The 10,373-nt window shown below is 52.2% G+C and overlaps 1 protein-coding gene across 5 annotated transcripts; it reads right to left on the reverse strand.

The window, feature by feature from the left end:
• Positions 1-412: 412 nt before the first annotated feature.
• ING4 (inhibitor of growth family member 4) lies at positions 413-9,876 on the reverse strand. 5 transcript variants are annotated; one of them, XR_015222117.1, is made up of 9 exons: positions 9,825-9,876; positions 4,109-4,180; positions 3,739-3,905; positions 3,438-3,552; positions 3,013-3,121; positions 2,543-2,690; positions 1,489-1,550; positions 1,097-1,270; positions 413-1,003 (listed from the first exon to the last, which is right to left on the reverse strand). XR_015222117.1 is itself a non-coding variant. In XM_086610583.1 (8 exons), exons 1-8 carry the CDS (start codon positions 9,859-9,861, stop codon positions 1,231-1,233), a joined length of 741 nt encoding a protein of 246 aa, XP_086466709.1. In that variant the 5' UTR covers positions 9,862-9,876; the 3' UTR covers positions 413-1,230. The 5 variants fall into 5 exon arrangements, 4 of the variants coding, with proteins under 4 accessions (XP_086466709.1, XP_086466640.1, XP_086466536.1 ...); XM_086610583.1 differs by having other exon boundaries at positions 413-1,270; positions 3,447-3,552; XM_086610514.1 differs by having other exon boundaries at positions 413-1,270; positions 3,013-3,112.
• Between the last annotated feature and the right edge of the window lie 497 nt (positions 9,877-10,373).

The following is a 10,373-nucleotide window of genomic DNA, read 5'->3' on the forward strand; positions in this document are numbered from 1 at the left end:
ATCAGGATATCTGGAAAACCTATCCACGTTCTTGGATGCACGTGGTTTGTCCTGCTGCTCTACAACCTCCACCTCTCCTCATCTGAGAGGAGACAACTGATGAAGTAAACGATCCGACAAAACCAGGAATGAACGTCCACCCTCTCGTGGGGCACAACTGAAGGGGCGGATGTTTTTTCACAGCCACTAGGAAGCTCAGTCATCTTTGGAAAGTGCACCAGGCACGTTTTCACGCAGGCTTAGGCAGAACATCACTCACCAACGCTGCTCAGGATTGTTCCCTGAAGAAGCTCTACCAGAGTCATCACTGAGAATAAAAGCAGAGCTGAGAGAGAGAGAGAATGAACTAAAGAGACCAACTGCCGCAGTTTCCTTCGGAGGCGACAGGGAGGCAAACGGAGTATTTGTTGCAAGGAACTTTATTTAACTCCATATTATACAAGTGGGATCTGAATCCCCCAAACTTCCCATCATCAACGTAATGGAGAAGGCCCCGCTGCGCAGAAGGGAAGGAGAATTTTTGGAGCCAGAAAACACAGGCTGCATCAAGCCATTTCTCCCCACGTGGTCAGAAATTCTTCCTCCTTCACACAGGGCGCTTCCCAGACCGGCAGGTTTACCCCAGGAATAAGAGAGACAAAGCTAGCTCTAAACACTCCTCCCTCCTCCTCCTCTCCCCAGCAAAAGAAGCTGCTCGATGCCAGTAGTGGAATGGTTAAAAATAGGGAGTACATTAGGTTTTCAGTCTCTCAACCAACCCACTAGGTTAACAAGTGGCCTGGTTACTCCCTCTCTCCTGAAAAACATCCAGGAAAGACCTAAAATGCTCAAGACTTACCTCCTTTCCTTCCCCCATCCCATAGCCTTGTTCTCTAAGCAGAGAGTAGGCAATGAACTCTGAGGAGGCTGAAGGAAAGCCAAGGAAAATCAGGGGCTACCTGAATCCCTGGGAATCTGGTGGCTACCCTGGTGCCCTCATTCATTCCCTTTGAGGTTCAGAGACCTGTTTGGAATGGTACACAGAGAGGGCCTCCCTTAGGGATTCGGGAGCAGCCAGGGATACAGACCACACAGGAACCGCTGTGAGGGTACACACCATTCCAGGGATGGCCCAGACCACAAACAGGGCAAGGCTCCCCTCAGCCAAGGCCCCAGGGGCTGGGGGAGCTGGGACGAGGCCCTGGCAGGGGGAGGAGAGCTCCTGCAGCAGTACTGAGGGCTCACGGGATTTTACTTCTTCTTCCTCTCCTGGGAACAGCGAGGGCAGAACCTGGCAGAAAGGGAAGTAAAAAGCCAGCGTTTATGGCATGAAACGAAGGGTGAACACAGTCCCAAAGTACCTCTTCCAAGGGCCCAGACAAAGCCTCAACTCCAATTTTCCTTTTTTAGGAGGTCTTCTAAGTGGGTGTATTCAGCACCTTCCCTTCTGCCACCCAGGACCTCCCCTTCCCAAGGAGGAATGGGCCTCCAGGTTGCTTGTTCACTCACCATTTTCCCCTTGGCTTTGTTGTCAGGCCCACGCAGGCGAAATGAAACCATTCGATGGAACACTGTTGGGATGGAGAGCAGTCAGTTAAGCAGCAGTTGGCTTCTGGAATTGCTTCTGGGCTACTGAAGCTTCCCAACGTTTGATCACAACCTCCTAAATCCCTAGCAGTGATCAGGGAATAAAGACTCACACCCAACCTAGCAAGGACTCCCTCCTTGCTTGCTCGCCCCCTCTTGGGGGCAAGAAAACAACCTGTCATTTTAAGGAGAACCCTGAAGAAAGATGATCTGAAAAGGCCCTGGCAAGGCACCTCTCTGCCCTTCCAAACTACCTAAGGTAAGCCCTCTTGTCATTGCTTGCCATCACAGAGTCATGGAAGGGTTTGGGTTGGAAGGGACCTCAAAGATCATCCAGTTCCAACCCCCCTGCCATGGGCAGGGACACCCTCCACTACACCAGGTTGCTCAAAGCCTCATCCAACCTGGCCTGGAACACTTCCAGGGATGGGGCAGCCACAACTTCTTTGGGCAACCTGGTCCACTGCCTCCCCATCCTCAGTGTGAAAAATTTCTTCCTCAGATCTAATCGAAATCTCCCCTCTTTCAGTATAAAGCCATTGCCCCGTGTCCTGTCACTACACACCCTTGTCTAAAGCCCCTCTCCAGCTTTCCTGTAGCCCCTTCAGGTACTGGAAGGTCTCCCCAGAGCCTTCTCGTCTCCAGGCTGAACAGCCCCAACTCTCCCAGCCTGTCTCCAGAGCAGAGGTGCTCCAGCCCTCGCATCATCTTCGTAGCCTCCTCTGGCCCCACTCCAGCAGCTCCATGTCCTTCTTGTGTTGGGGACCCCAGAGCTGAACGCAGCACTGCAGGGGGGTCTCAGGAGAGCAGAGCAGAGGGGCAGAATCCCCTCCCGTGACCTGCTGCCCACGCTGCTCTGGATGCAGCCCAGGATATGGTTGGCTTTCATCAGGTCCCACCCAAGCAGGACAAGACCTTCCGTGCAAGACTCTCCCCACTCCCTTCTCCCCCGTTTCCCTTAAGTGCAGGTTCTTACGTCTGGGTTGTCGCAGCCAATCATCTCCCCGTAGGAGACCTGGTGGCAGAGGCAGTAAGTAGGCTCATTAGGGTCCACGGGCATATCCAATACATCCGAAGGGTGCACATTTCCAAAGGTGACTGAAGGCATCCCATACTCTGTGCTACTGCAGGACAGGAATAAAGTGGGTCAGCAAAATAACCGGCTTCCAGTCCCTTCATGCCTCCCCAGACAAAACCCTTGTTTGCCCGAGACAGCCACTTCTCTTTTTCTAACCACATACACCCATCTCCTCTGAAGTGACCTGCTTTCCCCTTCTTGCCACACTCCCCTAAAAGAATTAAAAGGTCTCCTTCCTCTTGTTTCCCAAGAGGGAACCACCTGGTCTGAGCAGGGATCTGATCCTTCACAGGGAAGCCTGGCTAGGCCTCCCTTGGTCTGATTTGCAGCGATGCTCCTCATTCCCACAAATCTCTTACAACACTTACGTGCGGACAAGCTTCAGTTTCTTTTGGGCAGTTTTTGGTGCCTCCTCATCAGAGTTCTTCCCTTTCGAGCGAGCACGGGCAGCTTTCTTCTCTTTTTGGGCTCGGCCCTCTGGTAAGAGAAGAAAAAGCTGTTGTATCTGCCACCCCATCAAAGGAGACACCTGATAGTAACAACCTCTCCAGTACCAAAATACTTGGGAGTGTTTGCTGGCTTTGGGCCATGCACCCCATCTTAATTTTATCTAGCAGCCTTGAATATGCTCACACAAGAAGAGCCCAGGTCACCATCTTTTTACCTGTCCTTCAGATTCCAGCGTAACAGAGTCTTTGATCTGCACCACTCCAGTGCCTGCCTTCATCCCCACCACTTCCACAGTCACTTGGCTGCCTCCTGTATCAATCTGCAGCCCAGTGGTGGTACTCACTCTTCTTGCCCTTGCTGGAAGAACTGTCATAGTCACTCGACTCTATCTGCTTCTCCTTCAGGTCTGCTTCGAAGCGAGCGAGGTCTGTGTCCAGCCGCCGGATGTGCTTATCGACCTGCAAAGATGACAGTGGCCAGGAGTTACCACACAACAGAGCCCAAGGAGGCAGAGAGAGGGCATGGGGCTTGCACTACGCGTGGAGAAGCAAGAGTGGTCCTAAAAAGAGGGAGTAGGGCCTTCCAGGACTGAGGGCTTCAGTACAGCCTTTCATACAATAAGCACTAGACACTTCCCTTCATACCATCTCGTAGGTCTGCATAGCCAGCTGAACTTTGTCATCCCCAAACTCCTTGCATTTCCCATAGGCCTCCTGGATTTGCTTGAGAAGCCCCAGTTTTTCCTCTGAAGATAAAGTCCGTGCATTGCTGATGTACTCCGTGGCCAACTTGTCGATCTCCGACTTGAGGTCTGAAACAAGTTCACCATGAAATACACAACGGTACGTACATACGCACGCGCTACAGTGCCCTCCTTCACAAGAGGCTGAAGGATCAGAGGAGCTGTAGGCTTCCTCCCCCGTCCCGAGATCCCCGCGATCGAGGCAAAGCAAAGCAAAGCTGGCCGAGCTGCACACTTCCCGTCTCCTCCACAGAACCATCTCCAATCCTCACCTTCTGTCCTCTGATCCAGATCTCGCATGAGCTGGAAGTTCCTCTGCAGTTCGAAGGGCAGGTTCTCGATACCTGCAGGGAAAGGAGGACACAGGGAGAAGTCAGGCTTCTGGCCACGGCAGGAACAAAGCTGAGCGCGACACGTACACCGCTCCAGCCATTCCCAGTGCCCTTTCCTGGTGCACGTTAGCGTTTGCTGTCAGCTCCAAAGGAGACAGACTATAAAAACATGACATATTTAATCCAGAAGCACAGTTCCAGAAGACATATTAGTTAACAGAAAACTGCTGCCACGCCGAAAGGCCTGCATTGACATTTGAGAAGAAAACCAAAACTTGTCACGGAGTCAGCCATTACAATACAGCATATCCACCCAAGAACTCTGTTCAGTAATGAAAAAAAACCAGCACAGCAGCTGGTAAACAACGCCATTTGGTTATTTCCATGCAAGGATGTCAAAACCAAAGCGGATCGCACGCTAATTCACCGAAAAGGGAGCGCATTTTAAAGCATCATTTCACATACAGGGGACAGGAGACATTTTGTGCAGAGCCAAGGAGCACGTTGGAGGCAGGGTGGGGAGCAGGGGAAGAGTAGTTACCCCCTGTCACCTGCTCCTTGCTCTGTTTTCCGCACCGTAACCTCACTGTGGTCTGTCCAGCACCCTGAGGGATGCTACACGTTGTGAATAATGTATGTTTGTAGGGCTCTGATGAGCAACGGGAAGTTGATAGTCAATTAATTTTCAATGCACCATGCTACTCACCCCCCTGGCACCACCAGATGCTCAACTGACGGCTGAGAAAACCAATTCTCATTTTTCCGCGCCTGTCTAATCAAGCTGAGATCTAGTGTCACTGCATTAACCCAAAGTCCGAGCTTAGGTGTTGTCACTTTTCTCCCTCAGAAAAAAAAAAATTAAAAATCTTTCTTGCATTTTTTTTTTTTTTAAAAATGGTGAGGGGAAAAGCTCTTCAGAAACACAACACAGGCATGACTGCTTCCTGAACCCCCTCTCCAACACACAGACTGTAAATGAAGGTGTGTCTACTCATCATTAAAACCATTTTTTATTTAAATATCCGAGGAATGCTCAGATTGTAGGTGTCCTGAAGCACCCAGATACCAGGACAGTTAACAGTGCAAAATCAAATTCTTGAAAAATTGGTAAGCAGCAAAATTAAGGCTGTCTGCACATTCCTGAATTTGATACTTTGTCCGGCAGGACAGATTTCACAGCAGGTTCAAGCAGCCAACTACCAGATTACATCCCTACGGCTTGAAAAAGCATCTCGTAAGACAATGGGGATGCAACACTGAGAATCATCACTGCTCACAGAGAGAACTCATGGCAGGGATGAAATCCAGCTTTTCCTTCCTGCAATCCCCAGCCTCGTCGACTCCACACCTTTCAATTTGTACAGAAAACGAAACAGGGGTCACACTGCAGCACGCTCCTCTTCATTCCTCTCCAAAGCCTCCCCTGCAGAAGCCAAGGCAGGTATCCTCCGGAGGAAACAGGATCTGTTCCTGCACTGCCCACAAAACGTCAAATTTACACTGAGTTTATTAATCCTGGAAGATCACAACTTCTAAATTCTTGACTTTGTAGTTTTCACAAAAGATTAAAGTAATTTCTTTTTCTCTTCTAGCAAGGGAGGCCGGTAAAAGCACAAATTCCACGGGTTCAGTCACTTTTCCCCAGCAGGGCTAGAAACCTCAGGCAGAGCAAGCCCCTGAGCCAGCACAAAACCCAGAGGGATGCTCTCCTATGGCTGCATGCCACAGCCATGTTCCAGCACTGCGAGAAACCCAAAACTGGGAGTTGGCTTCTGCTCCAGGACCTGAACGAGACCGTGCTCTATGTTTTACAGCCCGTACGGTGAAATTCCACCAGCACCCAGCCTCATCTGGAAAGCCTCCATCTTCCCTCTGCCTTCACACGCCTGGTCTCATCTTTCCAGCTCCAGGGATCTGTCCTTCAGAGATGCTCTCTCTGTGGTCCAGCATGCACCAGCAAGGCTCTTCCAGAGGCTGGTTAGCTGGGCAGGTTTCCACAGGGACTGGAAATTTGAACTCATTTCCCGCCCAAACCAAAGCGGTTTCCCAAAACCCCAACGAGACATTTCGCTCTGCAAACCTGTTACTGGACCAACGTTCCGTGATCGCTTCGGCAATAAATCGGGAGAAAAATGGAACAACTGGAGGCACAGTGACTTTGTAATCAGACCTGTTGTAAAGATGCTCAATCTCGTCAGCTACACATGGGAAGAAGCCGAGTACAACGTTAAAAACTCCGATGCGGAGAGAGCTCGGCAAGAACGGAAAGCGGAACGGGATAAAGCTGCAGCTGAGCAAGTTTCGACTGAGCAGAAACTATTTGTGTGGTATTTAGTTTGTGTATGTGTGGGGAAGGTTTCTACCATCTGCAGCTGAACTCAAAAGCTCTCATTCAGTCTCTACAAAAAAAAAAAAAAAAAAAAATTTATCCCAGTGGCTCAGAACACTTGCATGGCCTGTGCTGTGCTGGCAGTCAGACACCACCACCCTGACAGTCCCACTAAAAAAAATAAATATTCCAGTTTCCACTTCCTCATTCCTACACAACACACTTTCCCTCGGTCTTTCTAAAAACATCCATGTTATTTTAGGCAGTTTCGTTTCCTCCTGAATTTCTCCTTTTCCCTTTAAAATTCATTTGCTTTTTCTTACTGTGAGACGTACCTCGACTTTTCACGACTAAGTACCGTGTAACGTAAAACACCCAAATAATTCTCAGATTCTGAAATGAAACATAGCAAGGACAAGACACCCTCCAGACACCCTTTGCCCCTCGAGAAGAGGGCAGCGAAGGGCAGGCACTCTGCCCCAGGTAGGTGACAATCTGATGGAAAAATAAATTTCTTTTTATGTAATTTAACCATGTCAAACAAGGCATTTGTCCTGTGACAGCGTTCAAATTCCCAAAAAGAGATCACAGACTGGTTTGGGTTGGAGGGGACCTCGAAGATCACCCAGTTCCAACCCCCTGCCGTGGCACCAAGCACTACCCAAACACACGGTGCCCTTCCCGAGACATCTGTTCACCCACCACGTTGGGATGCACGTTTAAATTTATTAAAAAAAAAGTGGAAGTACACTTGGGAACATAACCACGGTTGCTTTATTGAACAGTACTGGTTTTGGCACACACTTGCAACACCACATTGCTGAAGGTAATTAAAAAAAAAAAACCTGCTTGTGCCAGGGACGGCCGCGATGAGGGGGTAAGCTCTGTGCCCCACGAGACAGGAGATGGGTTGGGGTCTGGCAGGGGAAGCACTCCAGACTTTTGGGTACTCCATGATTCCCATAATTTTGTAGCGTTTGAAGTGCAGTGCAGGACAAAGCCATCTTCAGGAGCTTTCTTGCTTCCCCTTTAGGGGGAAGGATGGCTTTGACCTCCCTCCATCCCTCCTTTTAGAGGGTGTAACCCTTCTAAACCACTCCTCCTCCTCTGTCCTGCCTTCTCAGCTAATTATTTATCTCCCTAGGGATTTCCCTGGCATTGGTGCGTGAGGATAACACACACCTTTCCCTCTGGTCACACATGGCTCAGCCCAACTGCAATGCACGCACCTCAACGTGCAACGTTATCCTCACACCAGCTCCGGAAGGGATAGCACCACCTACGTTTTTCCATATGGGACACTCAGTGGATGGGAGACTGACAGCCACAGGCACCCAGGAAGCACACCACAAACACGACCCTTCCACTCGCCTCAGCTGGGTAAGCTGGGTGAGCAACTGGGCAGATGTGATCTCCGCAGCGGAGCAGAGAGGTCCTTCCATAATGAATTCAGGCACCAGACAGCTGAGGAGAGGGACACACCTTGGCTCTGTTGCCATAAAAGATAAATTGTGTGTTGTCACTAAGGATCCTTACTTTATTCTGATAGCCACGAGGTGGTTAAACAGGGAAGCACTGATGGTGGAAAATAAACGTGGTCGCACAGCAGTTCCCTCTGCTGTGAAGATGATCCCTACACTCCTGGCATGCTCACATAATCAGCAGAGACTTGTAGAAAACTGTTTGGGACTGTTTTCTGAACGTATGTACTTCACCTATGCCTGTCACAAAAAAGCTGTGCAATCCTCTAAAAGTTCCAAACACGAAGAAAACTCGGTGTTTGCACCTCATCGTCTGGAAAATCTGTACCAGCCACCTTTCCTTCCTCCCCCTCAAAGCCTCCACCACAGCGTTTCTAAACCAGTAGGAGAGCAAACACCGAGCCAAGCACAGTAACTCAAGTTCAAGCAAGCACAAACTCTTCTGACGAGTCTTCATGCACATCCAATCTTCTCGCCACCAAACGCCGTGGTTTTTTCCTTCTTATTCTTCCTCCATTCCTTTCTACATCGCTAACTCCTTTGCACCCACAGTTTTCCCCCTACTAAAGCTGCACTGCTTTCTTGGTGTGAGGCAAAGCACTTCAGTATCTTCCTTTCTGGTTCAGAGACCAGCAGGAGGACAGTGTTTGAAGAAATGGAAATCTTTTCATGCTTAACTTCAGCCACTGAAGAGAACTGAGGGAAGCACCGTGCTCAAAGGAAAACACTCAGGAAGAAGAAAACTAGCACAAGAAACATCCCTCCTCTTCCCCTTCCTCACAGCTCCTAGATAAATATACTTGCTTGTTCTCTCCGGCTTCTTTTCAACCTTCGTGGCAAAGCATCGTTATGACTCTTGAACTTTCTTAATTTAATTCTCAAGACGTTTCCTAACGACAAAAGCAGCACTGCAGACACGAGGAATGAGACCCTGTGTCTCCGTGTCGAGTCTGTAGCAGCTCTGCACTGGAGGAAACTCAGTGTAGCAAAACTCCCAAAGAACCGAGCTCCAATGTTTCCAAGCACAGATAGCAAGAGATTCAACCTGGCCGGGTCTAGTGAAGTAAAAGACGCATTCCCAGTACTTCCATGCTTTAAACACGCCACCCCAGCAACACGCTCCCCTGTTCCTGGTGCCCACACCGGATCAGAAGGACAACGTGAAAACATCACTCGCCAAAGAACGGGTTAACAATCTCACCCATTAGCACATTCCTTCAACAACAACTCCTTGGATTAGCCTCCTGACTATTTTAGGAACACGGGGGAAAATCCCCCACATTCAAAGTTTCATCCCCACAGGTCTGGGTCTGACAAAGTCACAAGCACCTGAGAGCGGGATGGTATCACAGAGCTCTTCTCCCAGCAGCAAAGCGAGCCCGCGCTTTCACACCGCCCCCCTCCAGGCGCAGAGTTATCCTGCGCTGCATTCCACCATTCCTGCACCTTATCCCGGCAAAGCCACCGGCGCTGCCAAGAGGCGGCTGGGGCAGCACCGGGCTCCATCCTCCGGTGTCACACCAAGCGCTCGCCCCCGGGGGCGGCGGGGCCGCGCTCCCGCAGGAGCCCCGCGCAGCGCTGCCCCTGTCCCCGCCGCACCGGCGCTCGGGGCGGCCGCCGCCGCCGTTTTTAAGCGGCCCCGAGACGCCTCTCCGCACGGCGCGCCGGCGGCGGCGGGGCCCTCACGGCCCAGACGCCCGGAGCAGGCCGCGGCCGCCCTAGAGGCCGGTCAGCCGCCGGGGGGGAGCTCGGTGCCTTCCCCCGCGCCGCGGCCCGTCCGTGCCCGCGCGGCCTCCCGCCGGGGCGGCCCCAGCCGCGGCCCCCGGCCCGCCCCGGCGGCTCTTACTGTCCAGGTAGTGCTCCAGGTACATCCCCGCCGCCATCTTGGGCCGCGCACACAGCGGCGCTTCCGGCGCGAGCCGGATGCCGGCGCCTCCCGCCGGAAGTAGCGCTGCCCGCCCGCTGAAGCCGCTTCCGCCCCCTTTGCGGGCGCTTCCGCCCCTGCCGCCATTTTGGGCTGTGAGGGGCTGCCCGCCGTGGGCCCGGCCCTGGCGGCGCTCGCCGCCTCAGGGCGCCGCCGAGAGGGCAAAGGGGGTGCAGTTGGGGCCCGTTGCGGGGAGGCGGCGGCGGGAGGAGCCGGGCGAGGCGGGCGCGGGGCGGCCTTGCTCCCACTTCCCTGAGCGGCGGGGGGTGAATACCTGCTGCCTGCATCTCCGCGCCAAAAATCCTCTCCTGCGCCTTCGGGAGGCCACGGAGGTCGCTCCTTTTCTTCCCAGACTGGTTTCCGCAGCCTGGCCGGGCGCTGCTGCGGGCACGCCGGGTGAGGCAGCGCTGGTGGCTCGTTACGGCACCGTGTTTTGACTTGGGTCATGTAATTTGCCAGCAACAGGTGCTG

The sequence above is a fragment of the Tauraco erythrolophus genome, chromosome 1, assembly GCF_009769465.1.
Source record: "Tauraco erythrolophus isolate bTauEry1 chromosome 1, bTauEry1.pri, whole genome shotgun sequence".
Taxonomy (NCBI): domain Eukaryota; kingdom Metazoa; phylum Chordata; class Aves; order Musophagiformes; family Musophagidae; genus Tauraco; species Tauraco erythrolophus.

What these genes read in the sequence shown, in the direction of transcription:
- ING4 (XM_086610410.1), bottom strand. Translation starts at nt 9,861, where the DNA reads ATGGCGGCGGGGATGTACCTGGAGCACTACCTGGACA. An exon ending in TCTGGATCAGAGGACAGAAG is followed by an intron (nt 3,906 to 4,108) that starts GTGAGGATTGGA and finishes AACTTGTTTCAG; the next exon opens with ACCTCAAGTCGGAGATCGAC. An exon ending in ACAAAGCCAAGGGGAAAATG is followed by an intron (nt 1,271 to 1,488) that starts GTGAGTGAACAA and finishes CCTTTCTGCCAG; the next exon opens with GTTCTGCCCTCGCTGTTCCC.